A 19407-nucleotide genomic window follows, 5' to 3' on the forward strand; every position below is an offset into this window, starting at 1 on the left:
CTCTGGTATTCCACCGGGAATATAAAGAGCATCGCTACATGTCAGTGGATTGCTCTGAAAACATTTAACAGACTTTCAACAACTTTAATGTTTTCAGCTACCAAGGGTATTAGCATTTTTTCACTCTAGACTTTGAAATGGCTCAAAATTCATGACCCAGAGTAAAAAGTGCCACCCCCTCCCCATGTGCCACTGACAAGATAAAGATAGAGGCAGCTTCGTTTCCTGACACTGCCATAAGTAAGTGGAGTTGCCCATCAGGGCCCCCCACCCTTCTTTTGTGCACCCCAAAGCTGGTCCTCCTGTGGTGCAGTAGGGGGTGGCCAGACCCCTGGCCCCTCGTCCCCTGAGCTCTCCCTTCAGTGGTTCCACCTGCTGGGCCGTGTCCTCGGGCTCTGACAGCTGCCTTACCCCGGGTCGGAGGCCTTAAGAATTGCTCAGATGAGCGGCTAGCACGCCTCTGGCTGGCCCGTCTCTGCAGGGCCTCTCCACCAAGATGACGGGTCAGAGCCTCTGGGGTCCTGAGCCCGACAACAGGGCCACGTGTGGGCGAACACGGGGGCTTGGTGACTTGTCTACTTTGTCTGCCCCCAGGGGACACGGTCACAATGGGGCCTCCTTCACTCTCGCTGTAGAAGTCTCCTTCAAGTTAGCCATTGTTGAGGTTTGGGCACGCGTCCCTGCAGACTTACCTGATAGAGATGGATGGTACATGGTGGATACAAGTAAATAGGTGATGGGCTGATAAAACTGAATCTACCTTATGAATGTATGTGTATTTCACTTACAATACGTGGCAAGTAGGCTTTGTAATCGTCGGTAGAGCCGAGCTCCCCTCGCCGTAGTGCGCTGAGTGCGCCGCTCTTCAGTGACCTAACCTCTGTGGTGAAACGCATGGGATGTTTTCACTTTCACTGTAATAGACGTGGGCTGCTGCGCGTGCTCATGCATCCGTCCTGAGCACCTGCCTGTTTGCACAGGTTAAATGCTCGGAAGTGTAGTTGCTAAGAGCATGCATATTTTAAACTAACTCGTGCGTGCTGCCACACTCCCTTGAAGAGGTTGCCGTTCTTTGGGCGCCTCTGCCACGAGGCCCAGCTCCCTGCAGTACAAATTGTTTATTTTTAAAAAGGAAAATCAAAACATAAGAACGACCCTGGGAGCCACCCGGGGACCCCTGCTTGTGCTTTTCCACATGATTCTCCCTTTGCCCCCATAGGTTTGGGCCGGGGAAGAGCTGCCCTGGCTCCCACGACCGGCGTCCTGAGGAGTCTGGAGCAGGACGAGCCCTTCGACCTGTCGCAGAAGCCGCGGAGCAGGGGGCTGGCATTCCAGGCCACTGGCGAGGTCCAGCCGCGCAGCCCGGCCCGCGCCCCCCAGGATCTGTCTGGCAAACCCGAGCCGGCCTCAGATGAGGTGGGGGAGCCCCACGAGGAGAAGGAGGAGGAGGAGGAGGAGGAAGGGCTGAAAGAAGAGCCAGAGGAGGCGAGCAGAGACAGTGCGGGCGCAGGGGGTGGCCGCGACAGGGGCCCTGCCTGCCCGGAGGAGCCCCCGCGCCGGACTGCGCTGCACAGCACCCCTCTAGGTCCCGCCTTCCCCGATTACTTATACTTCAGGCACAGGGACGAGGGTTTAAAGGAATTGCTGGAGAGGAAAGTGGAGAAGCAAGCTGTGCTTTTAGGTATCTGAGTGGACGGTTTTAAGGTGACGTCTGGAAAATGAGAACCAGGCAGTTCAAGCACAGCCTTCTCCCTCAACTGTGCCTTGCCGGGGGCAGGCGGCTGATGCAGACACCCTGGTGACCCACGCAGGCGAGCGGGCAGGGCCTGGCCACGGGCCACATGGGCCACACGCCCACAGGCCACTCCCTGCGCCGTCAGCACGGGTCACACACCTGCCGGCTCTGCTCTGGAGCTGCAGCGTTCTCTCTCCTCACTCCAGGGTGACAGAGACTGTACATACACATCAGGGTATCTCACTGTAAGCTGACTCTGAGGTGCTCTCAGGATTCTAGTTCCCTTCGGCTAACATGCAATACGTGGTAAATTTCTTCCTACTTGCAAAAATATGGTGCTTGATGTTACTTTATCACTCACTATTTAGTGACAGTTAGTTGTTAAATTCATGGTAGCTGTATTTTTTCCTAATAGAGGAATACATTAGTAGTCGTATATATAAAAATAGCCTTGATTTTAATAATCAAAAATACCAGAAATGACAAAGAAGGGTGAGTTATTGAAAGCAGGTGTGCTTGGGTAATTGCTACAAGAGGACATGGGTGATTTCAGCTAAGGAGAAACCAGCAATGTTTAGTTTCTGCCGGTGTCCGCCTTGCTCTGCTCCATGGCATCATCAGATGGGGCATTTGGGACACATGCTCAGACCACCCGAAAGTGCTCTGCAGTCCTGTTGCTTCCCACCAGCCCCTCGTGACTCAGGCAGAGCTCCCTGGAGACCTGGAGACCACTGAAGCTGCATAAAGACCCCATAAAGCAGCTGCAGGAAGAGGTGCCCTCACGGGAACAATGGATTTCAGAGCTAGGGCTCAAAGAGGATTCTCCCTGAAGTACGAGCTCTGGCTTATCTGGGGCGCTCGAATAATCAGCAGATGATGAATAAGTGAGACACTGGGCTGTGTTCTCAATCCTGGTTGCATATTAGAATCATCTGGGGAGCTTTAAAAAAAAAAAACAATGCCTGGACTCACCCCCACGGAGTCTGATTTAATTGGTCTAGACTGGAGCCGCAGCATCAGTAGCCGCCAAATTGCCAGGGGTTGAGGAGGATCGCTGGGCTAGAACATGGCCCATTTTGGTGGTCTCCGGGACCCCTTCCAGGGACTCTGTGAATGTTCCTGTCCCTTTAGGAAAGGAACAGAAGAGTTCATGACAGCATTGCTGACTTAGGACCTGCACGCACACACACACGCACGCATGCACGCGTGCACACACACACACTCTGTGCAGACACACACTTCTCCGACTAGTTGATAATGCCCATTCTGTTCATGGTCACTTCCCTTTGAAATGCAAAACTGGCCTGTGCTGACGAATTCCTTCCTCCCAGACCTTGAGCTGTGATTCCAGGGGGTGGCAGTGCCATTACCGTGTCTGTTGGGCCCAGCAGGTGGGCCTTCCTCAGGCGCTGAAGCTGCCTGAAGCCATGCAACCATAAGCAGTGACCCTTCTGGCACTGTGTCTTCATTTAGGTAAACACTGCCTCTTGGTTGGCAGTTTCAGCTCTCATTTGCAGACCTAGGTACTGTTTATCATTTTGCTTCTCTCCTCCGAGAGTTGGTAGTGCGTTTCTTTGGAAGGCCTGTTCCGTCTCCGGCTGCTGGACCCTGGCTCTTTCTGTTGGCTAAGATGCTTGCCTGTCACCTAGTCCTCGCCGTCCAGCCGTGTGTGTTGTCAGTCCCTGATGCATTTCTTCTCCCACCTTGCATTCCTTCTGCCCTTCAGCATCACCTGTGAGCGCCACTGCTTGGGTTTCCGCTGGGGCCAACCTCCTGAGATGAGACCGCCGGCGAAGAGTATGGGGAAAGAGTACTAAGAGTCTTTGCTGTAACAAACACAACTCTTGTCTGAAAACCTGTTCCAAGTCTTCAGAGGGACAACTTTCCTTCCATTATTTACTAATAGAGCTGCCTCTGATGAAACCACCCCGAAGGCTGGTCTGTGAGACGTCCAGCTCTGTGAGTCCTGCTATAAGCCCCTTTGTCCTGCAGCCGTGAATTGAGGACCGTGCCTGGGCCGTGCCTGACCAGAGCCTGCAGAGGTCCAGCTTGTTCTGGGCATGCCCAGCTAGAACAGGAGCCAAGAGACCTAGAGTAACAGACTCAGTCCCTTCCAAACAAAAAATGCGTGTGGGAATGTTTGACGAACTAGTTCATGTTGAGATGGGGAGACTGTGGTCTGGAAGGGAGGGTTTTAGAAGTTCCTCACAGGTCCCTCCAGAACTGCTGGAGAAGGAGAAACTCTCGGCCCAAAGTTAATCTGCTTGATATGTTATAATCCTAAGTAAAATTTCATCTGGAGGGAGAAAACAAAGGTCTAAGGTAAATAATAACAGCAATTTGTTATGCAGTGTATTCCAGGGTCTGTTTTCCGATCTTGACTCTGGATATGAGAGACTCAATTAGATGTTACTTGGTGGTGAAAATAGCACTGATCTGAGAAACACGGCTCACACGTTGGTTTTGTATGTTTTGGAATAACCAACATCCTGCTGTACCCGGGACAAGAAGCCTTAACTATATGGTTGATAGTGTCACCTTAACTCTCAAAAATACCAAGCTTCGAATGATGAATTGTGCATGAGTGCAGAGCTAAAGAATGGACTGGCCAGCCTTGCCTAACGGGCTGACGAGCCAGAATACAGACCTGCAGGGGAGGGCGTCAGCCCATCCTCAGAGAAGTAAGAGGTGAAGCCATCAAAGATGACCAGCACGTCGGGCCAGGGTGGCGTGGCATCCATCACGTCGCGACAGCCTAAAAATGGTCATTGCCAGATGTTCTCCAGGCTTTCGAACGCAGTCGCTTGGAACCAACTTACTCGCCAGCCAACTGGCATGTTTTTCTTTTATCCTTTTTATTCAAGACGGTAATTAAGCTTCTTGTTGCCTTTCAATTCCTCTTTCATTCTCTCTCTTAACAAATTGACTCACCGGTGGCCATGACACTGGAGCTGACCTTTCGTAACCCCCCGAGGGTGACTGGTATACTTGTATAGGAGTAGGTGCATAAAAGCGCAACCTGCATACTGTATTTATTAAGCCCTAAAGGAATTTAGTGAACTATTAACATCGCATTTTGAATTCTGATCTTTATCTGCTTTGCTGAAACAAAATGTAACAGAGCTAATGTTTAAAATCTTTTGCATATTTTTACAACATTATACCAAATGTTGATTTTGTACAGAATTCTGGCTTGCTATTTAAAAACTACAACTCCAAATGTGTAGCACCCCGAGTTGTGAATATTGCTTGCTGCTTCAGTGAAAAAGCAGTTTACCTGAAATAGCCTGTAGCCTACATTTTGTTAATTTAAGCAAATAAAGACATGTTGAAAAAGCCAGCTTAATTATTTGCAAATACCTGGAATTCTATAAAGAAGCGGTCATTTTAGCATCTCACCCCTGTGCTCATGCCCTCTGCCAGGATGACACCCATTGGCTGGGTCCTCAGTCCCAGGAGGTCGGGAGGCTTGCAGGCGTTGGCTTCTCTTCCCTCAGGGTTTCAGAAATAATGAATGAACCTAAGCCCTTCTGCAGGCAGGTGACACCCTCTTCATCCTCTTTCCTCTTTGGAAAACTCATTCTGGGAAGGTGCAACGTGGGGTTGTCTGTGTGCTGGGATCAGTGGGCCCCACCTCTGCACTCGTTTGCTGTAAGTGAGCCCCATGGCTCGATGCGATGTTATTGGGTATTCAGAGCTGGCAGAGCAAAACCAGTGATGCAGACTGGCTTTCTGCAGATGGAAAAAGCAAGCCAGAACCAGAATATGCACTCATTCCTGTGAGAATGAACTGCAGGCTCTTCCAGTAAGAAAGGAGCTTGATGTAATCAATACCCCACCAAATGGCCCTGGTTTTGTATTGACAAGCTATGCCTTATTGGAAGCTCGGTATTGGTCCCTATTGCTGCAATGCTGGCTATTTAGCAGGGGCAGTTGCTAGTTCAGCCTGGTAAGTGCAGCTCAGAAGGTGGGGCCTACGTGCAGCCTCCTTCTCCACCACACGGCCTCTTAGTTCACGTGCGATGCGCCAGTGCTGGACTGGTGGCTGAGAGAGGCTGGCTGAAGTCAATGATTGGGTCACTTTATCATCCTGGTTATTTAATGTCTCTTCCAGGGTGGATGCATATTTGTTAACGTGTTGTAAAGATGCTCACACTGTGTGCTTACTCCCACGTGTGTGTGCACATACCTCTAAAAGAAAAGTCCTACTTTAGCTATATTGGTCAAGAATTGTCTCTCGGAGGAACAGACTTTTAAGTTGAGACCTGGAAGTTATCCATCGGGGGAAAATATTCTAGGCAAAGGGAAAAAGACAGCACATGCAAATGTCCTGTAGTATGAGGAAGCACGGCCAAGGAGAGAAGACGGTATGGCAGAATGCACTAGGAGAGGTGAGGTGGAGAATGCACTTGAAGGAAACCAGGAGGTTGCCAGAAGACCATGAAGAAGCAGTTGTTGTATTCCATGAGTGGTAATGTTGGCCAGGACTAAGGAGGTAGCAGTGAAAAGATTAGAAATGGATGATTCAAAACCCGCTTTGGAAGTCCAGTTGACTTGTTCTACTCAAGACAAATTTTAGTAATAAGATAGATGCAAATTTTTAAGTACAAAATAAAAAACCTTTTGATATAAAGTCCATTTCCTCACATTATGACAGAAGGAATGAATTAGATTTTTATGGAAGCCACAAAACACACCCTATTTACTTGGTTGACAAGAGACCATATTTACCAAGCAATAGCTACAGAATTATATCCATCTGATTTCTCCCAGTTTCATCCTGGGTCATAACTTGTGCAGGACTGAAGAAGGCAATGAAACTTCTCAGACAGAAAGAAATGGGAAAGTAAAAAAGTGAATAAAAATGACCAGAGAGTTAGAAAATCAGAAGCACCTATGGAAAGAGTCTGCAACTTCAAGATCATAGGGTGCAGCTGCAGTGTTCTCTCATCTCCCTGGTCCCACAGACACATCTCTCTCTGACCCACCTGGTAAAATAACATGTGTTCATGATAATGGACTGGTATAGTTAAAGAAGAGTATTGTTTTCACTATTTCATTAACTAAACGCATTCCAAATACATTTCCATTTTTCTTTTTTTTTTTACATGGGCAGGCACCGGGAGACGAGCCCGAGTCCTCAGGCATGGCAGGCAAGCACTCTTACCTGCTGAGCCACCGTGGCCCGCCCCATTTCCATTTTTCAATCTCAGTTTTCAAAGGGTGACATTCCTCTTTTTTTTAAGAAAATTTATCTAATATACACCCTAATTTGCAATAATGCACAATAAATGAAATGTTGTTATATTTCAAGTCACAAAGTCAGTTGGCCTATGACACAACCAGTAGCACCTTGTGAAGAAACAAAAACAACCAAAACGTGGCAGGAATTTTCCCTGTCCTTAAAGAGCACACGTTCTCAGCCGGCACAGAGTCTGGCAGCAACACGGCTAATGATTTTTCTCATTTCCTTTCCCCAAATCTCTAAAGCTTTCAAGCTAAAACCTCTCTTGCCTATGAAAACCCAGGTGTGACTACAGCCCGGTTCCCTGAAGTGCTATGATGTTTCTTTCCTTTTTTTTTTCTTTTTTTCACCGCAGAGCTGAGCCAAGAGTAACTTCTAATCCCATTGCAAACTGGTTCTCCGAGTGAGGGTAAAACGCCCACCAAGGGCTGGGCGGGGCCTTCTGGGGCCCCTGGGGGCTCAGTATCAGTGGCGCTCACCGTTTCCGCTTCCCTGGACACAACAATATAGTAAGGGAAAAAAAAGGGAAGGCTGGCTCTTTTCATGATTTTCCCCTTTAATTTTTGTTGAAAATGGAACTGTGCTCTCTTGATCCTTCAAACAAATGGAGGGGAAGTGGAAGCCAAAAAGTTTCTCTGAGGTTCCCCAGAGAGGGTGGCTGCATTTGGCATGCGACGTGGGAAACGTCCTTGTGTATCTGCCGCGTTGTCATGCTGTTCCCGAACGACTTGCGGTGGGAAACGGGGAGTGAATACAGTTTTTATGTGCAAGAAAGCGATGGAGTCACCGCCCCTGAATCAGAGATGGCAGCCCCTCATGTCCGACGCCTCCTGCCTGTCACCTCCTGCCCGGCCTTCGCCAGGTGGCGCAGAGACGTCAGTGCCTCTCTGAACTTGGCAGAGCGCGGAGACCAGCCCCAAGTCTTTGCTGCTGACATGCTTGGGCAGGGAGGCTGCGAGGCCGAGCGCGTGGGAAGGACACATGGGAGATGACAGCGGCGTGGGGACAGAGGGATGGGAACGGTCCTGGCGTCCGGCCTGGATAAGCATTTTAAACTGACCTTTGAAATATGCACTGCAAGTCTTTTCACTGATGGGTCTTAATGAGCAAATGGTCTTTGGAAGGAAGAAACCTAACTGCAGTAAGAGACACCTAAGAGGATTTCACGGATACTTGTTTCCACATCCATGAAACAATTATTCATACATGTCTGCTGGTGAGTCACTTTGTGTCTTCTTCCAGAAGGTAGCAATCATGAGACTGGTCTCCAGCTTTGTGTCAGATGAGGGCTGGATGAGGTCCAATCTATTAATCATTCTGAACTTGCAGAGACAATAGCTGTGTCATTTTATCATTGTTGAAGGGCAGCTCCCCTTCCAACCTGTACCAAGTCTAGCAAAAAAAAAAAAAACAAAAACAGCTTCACTTAGAATGTCAAGTTATACAAGTCAAAATAATATTTAAAATCCTCAGCTGTGGTTTTGCAAGCATATGTCCAGCATTGAGTCAACTCCTTAAAAACCAATTGAAATTAAGAGAAATATGAAATCCCCAGCAACGGCAAAGTCTTTATTGCGAGGAAGAGAAGAATCAAAGCAAGGTGATAGGGAGCTTTAGAAACAGATAGTCACAATGTCAGCACCCGAGGGCCATCCCGTTAGCACCCATCGAGCACAGCCACGCAGCTGCCCGCTGCTGTCAGAGCCCAGCCCCCTAAGCAGGCACTCTAAGCTCCTTTCTGAAGACACGGGTTATTTTGTGGATTTCAAAGGTTCCGTATTTCCAAAAGTTCAGTATGCTGCACACTGTTAATCCCTTCCCTTCCTGCAGGGGCATTTTACTTTTGATCTTAGGTTCCTGTTCTCAAAGGCTTTGCTTTATTCAGGCTGTCAGCCCTCAGAACCAAAGGGCTTGGCCAACACTGCAACATCCCCAACAAGTCTCCAGACACGCGAGAGACTGAAGTCAACCACTACCTCTGCTTCTCCTTGGGATACTAGAAAATCTGCACAAGATTAACTCATGAGCCTACCAGGAAAAGAATCTCAAGGAGACTGTATATAATCGGCTACTCAAAAATATGCATCATTCCACGATGGCTGATTAAAACTGTGCAGGGAAAGGGGGTGGGTTCCAGAAGAGTAGTGTGAGGCGCTCAGGAAAATCCCCTCCAGGGAGGCATCTATTGCACGGGTAAAAATTAGCAAAGGTAATCATTCACCATTTCTGGAGAGTGGAAATGGAGATTGACCAAAGGGCTTACAACAAATTAAGAAGTCTTTCTTCAAGAAAATCTATAGTAAAACCAATAGAAGGACAAAACAATCCAGCTGCATTGCCATTCCCAGTTCCATACAGTGGAAAACTGTTCCAATGGCATCTCCAGTCTACCCAGCATCCTGGAGTGGAAGAGTAGTCCAGCAGCTGGTGACCATCAGCGGATTGCATGTCCCCTGGGCCTGTGGCATGGAAGACCTTTACTGGGGACATGGCAGCAGCTGGGCGAATGCCCTTCTCCCAAGCACACAGTTCCCACTCTGTAGGGAGGACCTGGGGGGGGTGGGCGCAGCCAATTTAAATCAAGTCCCTATCTTCCCCCAGGCCCATCTCCGCAGTGCAGACGTTCTATGTGGGAAAACAGAGACTGGAGCAAGTCTCAAGTTTTGGCCCTGGCTAAGATACTCAGCTTCATCTGCATAGACTGAAGAGCAATTTGTGTTCACAGAACGGACACCTAGCAAGCGTCCAGCAATCAGTGGAGGCCATCATCTTGGAGTGTTCCTGATGCAGGTGGACCACTCAGAAGCGGAGCAGAAGTTCAGGGAAAGGAACAGCGAGCGCCCTGCTAAAATCACATTCACCCCTGGTGTTCCAGAGGGCCACGTGCAGGCTGCCCTCTCACGGGCCAGCAGAGAAAACTTCTGGACACTGGTCCCTGGATAGATGCAGGCAAAGTAACGAATTCCTTGATCCATGACAGAGGTTCCAGGACTATACTGATCCAATATTGAAGAGCAAAATCTTTATTGGCCTAGAGGATTTACGCGCAATATCCGACCAATCAGCACATGTTTATCTTTCGCCTAAGAAGATAGGCTTACATTAAATAATAAAAAAAAAGGAAAAACAAAAAAAAACAAGATAAAAAACAAACAAAAAAACACAAAAAAGGAAAAAATTAAGCTGGGACATCAATTTCATACAAATAGCTCAGCCAAGTCACTAAATAGATAAACAAGCAAACAAACAACAAGCTCCAGCGGTAAGCATCAATATAGAGAGTTGCTATAATATATTTCTATAATGTCCAGTTTTAGACAAAAAAAAAAACATATGCAATATGCAAAGAACCAGGAACGTGTGTCCTACATGCTGGGATGCAGGAGGTAGAAAGTGTCTGTAGGCGCCCACATGTGGGATTTACTACATGAGGACCTCAAGGCAGCAATTGTAAGTGTGCTCAAAGAACTAAAGGAAACCATGTTTAAAAAATAAGGGAGATATGAGGAAAACGACTCAGAGAATAAAGAACAACAATAAGGAGATAAAAAATTATAAATATACTGCATATAAGGAACCAACAGCTAACATCATACTTAATGGTGAAGGACTAAATATTTTACTCCTAAGAGCAGGAAAAAGAGGCGGACGTCCATTCTCACCACTTGTATTCAACATTGTACTGGGCGTCTTGGCCAGGACGAAAAAACAAGAAACTGACACAGAAGATATCCAGGTTAGAAAGGAAAAGTAAAATGACCTCTGTTCACAAATGACATGCTGTTATGTAGATAGAATCCTAAAAAGTCCAGCAAAGAAACTATTAAAGTGAATGAATGAGCTTAGCAGGTTTGAATGCAACCTTAGCAGGGTTGCAGGATACAAGCTCAACATAAACAAAATCACTTGTATTTCTGTACAGCATTAATGGAAAAAAAATGTAATTAAAACAACTATTTACAATAACATCAAAAAATAATAAAATACTTAGAAATAAACGTAACAAAAATATAAAATATACTCTGAAAAGTACAAAACATTGTCAAAAGAAATTAAAGGAGACCTAAATAAATGGAAAAAACATCCTATCTTTGTGAATCAGAGCATTGACTATTGTTAAGATGGCAATACATCCCAAATTGATTAGCTTCAATGCAATTCCTAACAAACTCCCAGACTTGCAGACTAACTAACCCTTGCAGACTGACATGCAGATCCTACAATTCACATGGAAATGCCAGGAACCCAGGGTGGGCAAGGCCGTCGTAAGAAAGAACAGTTGGAGAACTCACATTTCCTGATTTTAAAACTTATTACAAAACAACAGTAAGTATGAAAATGTGGTACTGAAATAAGAATACAGATCAATGGAATAGAATTAAAAGTCCAAAAATAAACCTATTCACCTATAGTCAACTTCTTTCTGACAAGAGTGCCAAGACAACTCAATGGGGAGAGAATAGTCTTTTCAACAAACGGTGCTGGCACAACTAATATCCGCATGCAAAGGGATGAAGATGGACCCCTGACTCACACAGGGGTTAATTGAAAAATTAACTCAAAATGGATCAAAGACTTAAACATAAGAGTTAAAACTATAAAACTCTTAAAAGGGTGGATAGGACTAAGTCTTCACAATGTTGGATTTGGCAGTGATTTCTTAGATATGACGCCCAAAGCACAAGCAACACAAGAGAACCCAGCTTCAAAAGAGCAAAGCAGGGGGTGAGGAGGGTTCAGTGGTAGAATTCTCGACTGCCATACAGAAGACCTGGTTCGAGTCCCAGTCCATGCACTTCCCCAAAAAACAAACAAGCAAGCAAAACAAACAAATAAAAATTCAATAAATCATGCTACAATAATAGGATACTCATATGGAAAAATAATGAAATGTGACCCTGTCATATAACATACAACAACAAAAAAAGGGCAAAGGATCTGAATATTCATTTTTCTAAGGAACTTACACAAATGGCCAATAAGTACAAGAAAAGATGCACATTACCAGCCATTAGGGAATGTGAATGAAAACTCTAATGAGATACCAACTAATACCCACTAGAACCACTATAATAAAAAAGATAGTAACAAGTGTTGTGAGGATGTGCAAACATTAGAACTTTCATATAGTGCTGTACAAATGTCAAAAGGAACAGCTGGTGTGGTGAACAGTCTGGAACTTCCCTGAAAGCTAAGCATATGACTCAGCAGTTCCAGTCCTAGCTGTATATGGAAGAGAAGTGACAGTGTATATCTGCACAAAAAGTTGTACGTGAATGTTCCTAGCAGCGTTATTCATAACAGCCAAAAAGTAGAAACAACCCAAATGTCAAATGTCCATTAATGGATGAATGGATAAGTAAAATGCAATAAATCCATAAAATGAAATGTTTTTTGGCAATAAGCAAAGATGAAGCATTGATATATGTGACAACATGGATGAACTTGAAAACAGTATTCTAAGTAAAATAAGCCAGTTACAAAAAGGCCCGCATATTGTACCATTCCACTTACGTGTCCAGAATAGGCCAATGCAAGGAGAGAAAATAGGTCAGTGGCTGCCTAGAGAAATGGAAACTAACTGTTAGTATGTCTAGGATTTTTTTTGTGGGTGATGAAGTGTTCTAAATTGATGATGATGATATTTATACAATACTGTGAATACACTAAAGGTCTTTGAATTGTATGATTCAGTGGGTAAATGGTATGTGGATTATATCTCAATAATCTGTTTTTTAAAAAACAAACCAAGTTAGAATGTTTTTTTTAAATAACAATATACCATTCTACAGCCAGATTTGACCAGCTTGTGTCAGTGGCAATGCAGCAGTCTCGTTTTCCCTGTGATGCACGGCGACCCCCAGTTCATCGTCACTGAGTTCAGTTTTCCAAGGTGAAAGGAGGATGGGGTTTGAGTACACCTGCTCAGATCACTTCTCATGAACTCACCAGTCTAGACAACTTAATTGGCTGCATAACTGGGCCTCACAGTGCTAAAATCAATGAGACCCATCGGATATCTGAAGCACAGATCAAACTGGCAAGTCCAGTGGAATGGTCAGCTGGTAGTCTGGACGCCGTGACTGGTCTGCAGCCAGCGTTAGCCTAGCTCACTATCTAACCAAAATCAGGCTTTTCTTGGAGACTGGTGGCATGAGAAGCAGCGAGAAGAAGGCAGATTCATCCATGTTCCAATTTCTGCTGTTCACTGACCCCAAGATCCATCTGCATAGTTTCTGAACAGCCAACAATTCCAAGTTTTAAATCACTCATGAATTATCAGTTTCTACATATGCTACCATCCACTCATGATTTTTTCATTACGGCATCTCGGTTCTTTTATCCATTCAGCTGTTAATGCTAAGATCCATTTTTAGTTTTATAAGTTTTACTCTGATTATTTCCTTATGAATGCATTTTGTTTTTGATTATCATGGAAATTAAAAGTTGGCTATTAATGCACTTCAGTTTACTTCTGTAATATCAGGAATTTTTCACCCACCAAAAATGTTTAAGATGGACTAGACATGTTTCCTTGTGAATAAAAACTCCTGCCACAGTGATTCATGTGGGTTTTATGCCTGTGGTTTTACTGCTGTTTCGTACCTGCTATCCTGCTTGGGTTTTGAATTGAAGCCTTTATTCCACTTAGAATATTTTTTTCTGTTTTGCCACTTCATCTTCTTTTGTGACCCTTGACCCTACATTGCAAAGTAACCTAATAGGTATAGCAAGCTGGCAGTTCCTTGGTTGGCTCTTGTAAAAGATGTGCACCAAATTGGGGCTTTGTTTTTCCCTAGGACTTGTCTGCAAATAGTAGACAAGCACTGCGTCTTCTTCGGGGTGGGAGGTGGGACATGCACACACGGAAGCAGGAGAACTTGCATCTGACTAGGATTCAAGTTGCTGGGAATCGCCTACCTCTTTTCCAAGCTGGCAAATAGTAAACTGCAGAACCTTCACACCCACACACACAGAAAGCAAACACTACCACATCAAAAAAAAAAACCCTTCTGTGGGGGCTTTTGTTTGTTTATTTAGAGAGAAAAACCAGCATGACTAACCTAGTACAAATATGAGTCATTTAGCGGTCGAACCCTATACTCTGTCACTAGGAATACGAAACAGCACCCATTCACCAAAGCCTTGTCACTTACGTTCGAAGTTGAGAATGTGTCTGTGGTATTTGCCAAACTTTATTTTCCCACTTGAAATCAGTAAAAGATCACTACCTCAGTTACCATGCAGTGAATATTTATTCTGTGCTTGCTGGGTGACAGGCTCTGTGCTAAGGAGGGGCTGGAGCTAGGAAAAGCATGACAGGCGTAGTCACCGTCCAGAAACAGGCTGTTCTAGTTTGCTAGCTGCCAGAATGCAACATACCAGAGATGGATTGGCTTTTAATAAAAGGGGATTTATTTTGTTAGTTCTTCAGAGGAAAGGCAGCCTACCTTCCACTGAGGTTCTTTCTTACGTGGAAGGCACAGGATGGTCTCTGCTGGTCTTCTCTCCAGGCCCCTGGGTTCCAACAACTTTCCCCAGGGTGACTTCTTTCTGCCTCTCCAAAGGCCTGGGCTGAGCTGCTAGTGCTGAGATGAGGAATGCTGAACTGCTAGGCTGTGCTACTTTGCGTTCTCTCATTTAAGCACTAGCCAATTAAGTCAAACGTCACTCATTGCAGCAGACACGCCTCCTAGCCGACTGCAGATGTAATTAGCAACAGATGAGGTTCACGTACCATTGGCTTGTGTCCGCAGCAACAGAACTAGGTATGCTCACCTGGCCAAGTTGACAACTGACTCTAACTAACACACAGGCCATTATCAATAGCCTATTCTCTAGAAAGGTCTTGTATGAGAACAATGCTTAAGATATAAAGTTCCCAAATGATCAGCAGAACAATTAAGTTCCTGTTGAGGCAGTGATTCTAGAATTCTGCTCATGCAAATCAACTAAATGTAATATTAACAATTATTAAAATTATTTCTTAAATTGCCTCAGTGGTATTAGTAGAGGTTGCTGGTCTAGACACCTCCCTTTCTCCCCCAAATTTTAAATGTCTTCCCTGGCTCTAGGAATTGCTTCTCTGAAGTTTACAAGGTACGAGTGGAGGAGAACTTGAGTGTTAAGTCATCTTAGAACCAAGTAATGCATGTCCTGCCCTGAGCAGCAGTTTATTTTTATTTATCTAAGCAATGAAGTGTAGCATTTCTTTTGGCCTGTCATATTGTACATCCTTTAAGAAGTAAAATTTACATTTATATTGAACCTAAAACTCTTCAAAACCCTCCCACCTTTATATTTGATCCTTAGGATACTTAGAAATACCCAAGAGCATTATTATTTGCCTGAAGATGTAAAATGATTTATCTGAGCCCCAATCCCCTTGCTTTCTACCCCCAGTAAGTTCATGGAAGCATCAACACTAGGGTATCTCTTCCTCAATAGAGTCTGGGATCTTTCCACCCAACTGCATTCAACCTTGGATTTGTCAAAGAACCGTATTTCCCTTTAAATTATTCCAGGTTGCCAGGGGCCTAGAATGGAGTGAAGCTGAGGGGCTCTATGAAAAGAGCACGGGCTCTGGGGTCACGAGACACCACACGAACCCTGGCTCTGCCACCTTCTGGCTCTGTAACCTTGGGCAAACTACCTAACCTTTCTGAGCCAGGTTCCCTATTTTCAAAATAGAGATAATGCAGTGTAGTGGTGACAAGCACAGGCTCTGGCCCTGACTCTATCTGACACCAACTCTGTAACCTTGGGAAGCTGTCCTCCCTCTCTAAACCTCCGTTTTCCCAGTTGCAAAATTGAGACTTAGATAGTATGTACCTCACAGAATTGTGAGATTTAAGTGGCATAATGCTTTAAATGCCTGAAGCAAATTAAGCATGCAATACGTGTTAGCTCCTGTTACTAGAGTGAGCACATGGGAATGTGCCTAGAGCAGGGCCTGACTTACAAACTGTCCATTTCTCTCCCCACCCTCCTGGGCTGACCTGAACACAAATGTGAGAACATCGATACTGCTTTGGAGGTGATGGCATAAAGTTAGCGAGAATTCCTCCCACACCCACGCCGCTTTTCTTGCCTTCCCGTTTTATTTCACTCCCTCGGCTTCCCCATAAGACAGAGCCCTTCACAGGGGATAGAGACGCTGCGCTTCTCCTGGCTAGTGTAACCCGGCAGCTGCAGAGGCATCCTCTCAGCAGGCTGGGCCAGCATCTGCTTTCTTCCTGAGAGCTACGGGAAAGGCATCTGGAGGGAAAGGACCTCTCCAACTGTGACAATCAGGCAGAACGACACAGCCGGATGCATTTATGATATTCCCATCTCCAGCACTAAATGACAGCCCATTAATGACTTCTGAGAAAGTCTCAGGTTTCTGCTGCCTCCAGTACATTTAGCAGAGATAACTTAACTTCTAAATGAAGTACAATTATGCAGAAAGTATAGGTTTTTAAGTTTTTCATTACAGAAGGCAAACACCTAAATTTTACCCTAGGTCTGTGGTGTGTCACAGACAGTGGAGCTTCTAAAACTATGGGTCCGAACCTATTAGTGGGTCATGAAATCAAAGGAGTTGAGACTTTTTACAAAATGGAAGAGAATAAACTAGAAAATATCGGAGAGCATTATGTGTAATAAGGCTAAGTGGTTCTGGTGATACATTTTTAAAAGATGTATATGGATGGATGGATGGATGGATGGATGGATGGATGGATGGATGGATAGATGGATGGATGGATGATGGATGGATGGATGGTGGATAGATGCATGAATGGATGGTGGATAGATGGATGGATGGATAGATGGTGAATAGATGGATGGATGGATGGATGGATGGATGGATGGATAGATGGATGGATGGATGAATGGGAGGATGGCAGATGGATGGATAGATGGATGGATGGATGGTGGATAGATGGATGGATAGATGGATGGATGGATAGATGGATGGATAAATGGATGGATGGATAGATGGATGGATGGATGGATGGGTGGATGACGGATAGGTGGATGGATGGATGGATGGTGGATAGATGGATGGATAGATGGATGGATGGATGGATGAATGGATGGATGGCAGACGGATGGGTGGATGGATGGATAGGTGGTTGGATAGATAGATGGTGGATGGATGGATGGATAATGGATGGATGGATGATGGATGGATGGATGGATGGATGGATGGATGGTGGATGGATGGATAGATGGATGGTGGATGGATGGATGGATGGACGGATGATAGATGGATAGATGGATGGATTGCAGTCTTTTTCTTACTATTGATCATGGTCAAAATAGTTTAAAAGGCACTGATAAACTAAATATATAGAAACACCTATGCACATTTTTCCCATACAAATACAAACAGCCACATAGATTTAAGAATGAAAGAATTACATGAACAGAACGGGAAGCCCAAGTTAATGCCTTCTGTTCCTAATGATGTAACTTCACTTAATCATGGAAAATGAGAAAAGAGAGAGAACACGAAAGAACGTGTTCATATTCTCAGTGATAGCAGGGCAGTTTCTCCCGGGTAGCTGGGCTGTTAGTGATAGCAGGGCAGTTTCTCCCAGGTAGCTGGGCTGTCGGTGAAGCAGGGCAGTTTCTCCCGGGTAGCTGGGCTGTCGGTGACAGCAGGGCAGTTTCTCCCAGGTAGCTGGGCTGTCAGTGACAGCAGGGCAGTTTCTCCCGGGTAGCTGGGCTGTCGGTGAAGCAGGGCAGTTTCTCCCGGGTAGCTGGGCTGTCGGTGACAGCAGGGCAGTTTCTCCCGGGTAGCTGGGCTGTCGGTGACAGCAGGGCAGTTTCTCCCAGGTAGCTGGGCTGTCAGTGACAGCAGGGCAGTTTCTCCCGGGTAGCTGGGCTGTCGGTGAAGCAGGGCAGTTTCTCCCGGGTAGCTGGGCTGTCGGTGACAGCAGGGCAGTTTCTCCCAGGTGGCTGGGCTGTCGGTGATAGCAGGGCAGTTTCTCCCGGGTAGCTGGGCTGTCGGTGAAGCAGGCCCAGCTGCCTGAATTCAGCTCTTGTGGGCCAACTGGTACATAGACTTGACTTCCAGCTCCTGAAGCCTAGAGACAAGTCTCCTCTGTCTTAGGACTCTCTTGCAGTGTTTTGACAACTATTTTGTGACCTGAAAGTCTGAGAAGGACACAGTGAAAGATTTGAGATAGTTTTCTTTCAGCGTCTTCATATCACCCATGAAGTTTTCAAACATTTTCTCTGAGGCTACATAAAATGTTCCTTGTTTGATGATTACATGGGGTCTCCAGGCAGTTAATAGTAGAGAAAGCTTCCCCTAATTAGGGGAGAACCAGGTGTAGGCCAACTGCATAAAGAGCCAGGCAATTCCTAGAGATCAGAGCTGAACAACCATTTCGATGCCGAGGTTTCAGCGATTCCAATTCTAGAGATTTGTTGTATGCTTTCATGTGCACCTACATACAAAATGTTTACACACATACGTACCTTGAATCATGTCCGGAAGTAGGGAAGTGTTCATCGGTAGGGGATTGTCTAAATAAGTTATGACTCCTCCCTCCACACAATGGAACAATATGCAGCCGTGGAAAAGAATGATGAAGTTATATATGTACTGATATGGAATGATCTCTAATAGACAAGAAACTAAAATTACTACAGGTTAAACAAAAGAATCTATATGACTCTAAATAGTTATCACAATTCCAAAATTCTCGTAGGGTCAGCCGAGGGCTTCATTGAGATTCTTTCAGGGCTCAACTTCTCCTCGCCCCACGTCTGCCTCCTTCCCTTCTTTCCCCCTGTTTTGCATCAGTGACTGCTGGGTAAGGAATCACCCCCAAAACTCTGCAGCCTAAAACAGCAATAAGCATCATCAACCTACAGGTCAGAAATTCAGGAGGCTCAGCTGGGTTGCTACGGCTCATGGTCTTTTATGAGGTCACAGACCTGGCAGGAGCTGCAGTCCCCTGAGGGTCTGACCCGCCCACGGACCCACTCCCAAGAAGGTCCACTCTCATGAGGGCAGGTCGATGCTGGGTGTGGACAGGGGCCTCAGTTCCATGCTGCATGGACCTGCCCATAATGCTGCCAAGTCCCGTGACCTGGCGGCTGGCTCCCTCAGGACAAGCGACCCGAGAGAGAGTAAGATGGAAGTTGCCTTGAATTTTGTAAATCCTGGAAGATGGATTCTGCCTCTCCTCCAGCATGCTATCGTTCTTATGTGTGCTGAGACTGGGAGGGTGTGACCGATGTTTAGGTCCTGAGGTCACAGACCCCTAGATCTTTAGTACTCCCCTGCAGTGCCAATGACAGTAAATGGATAATTACTCATTTGAAAGTCTAAGGAGAAAAAGTAAGTGGCCTTCAACATTGGCCTTCAGGATAAAGCTCAAATCTGTTATGGCATTTAAGCTTCTTTTTAATTTAGCCTCAAATGATT

At 45.6% G+C, this 19407-nt stretch overlaps 1 protein-coding gene and 2 long non-coding RNA genes across 3 annotated transcripts in view; 1 reads left to right on the forward strand and 2 right to left on the reverse strand.

Annotated features, from left to right (window-relative positions):
* The window catches only part of ZNF366 (zinc finger protein 366), a 94078-nt gene extending 86972 nt beyond the window's left edge, over nucleotides 1-7106 (forward strand). The window contains exon 5 of the mRNA XM_077139499.1: nucleotides 1220-7106. Coding sequence (XP_076995614.1) covers nucleotides 1220-1689 — 470 coding nt within the window. The 3' untranslated portion in view covers nucleotides 1690-7106. The remainder of the gene's footprint in view (nucleotides 1-1219) is intronic.
* On the reverse strand, nucleotides 3970-15595 carry LOC143665728 (uncharacterized). Its single transcript, XR_013167210.1, has 3 exons — nucleotides 14432-15595; nucleotides 5096-5384; nucleotides 3970-4031 (listed from the first exon to the last, which is right to left on the reverse strand). It is a non-coding gene; the product is annotated as an uncharacterized LOC143665728 (long non-coding RNA).
* Nucleotides 15596-17057: 1462 nt separating this feature from the next.
* Nucleotides 17058-18910, reverse strand: LOC143665726 (uncharacterized). The gene is made up of 3 exons (XR_013167208.1): nucleotides 18850-18910; nucleotides 18453-18596; nucleotides 17058-18125 (listed from the first exon to the last, which is right to left on the reverse strand). It is a non-coding gene; the product is annotated as an uncharacterized LOC143665726 (long non-coding RNA).
* Nucleotides 18911-19407: the final 497 nt, after the last annotated feature.

The sequence above is a fragment of the Tamandua tetradactyla genome, chromosome 21 (assembly GCF_023851605.1).
Source record: "Tamandua tetradactyla isolate mTamTet1 chromosome 21, mTamTet1.pri, whole genome shotgun sequence".
NCBI classification, from domain to species: domain Eukaryota; kingdom Metazoa; phylum Chordata; class Mammalia; order Pilosa; family Myrmecophagidae; genus Tamandua; species Tamandua tetradactyla.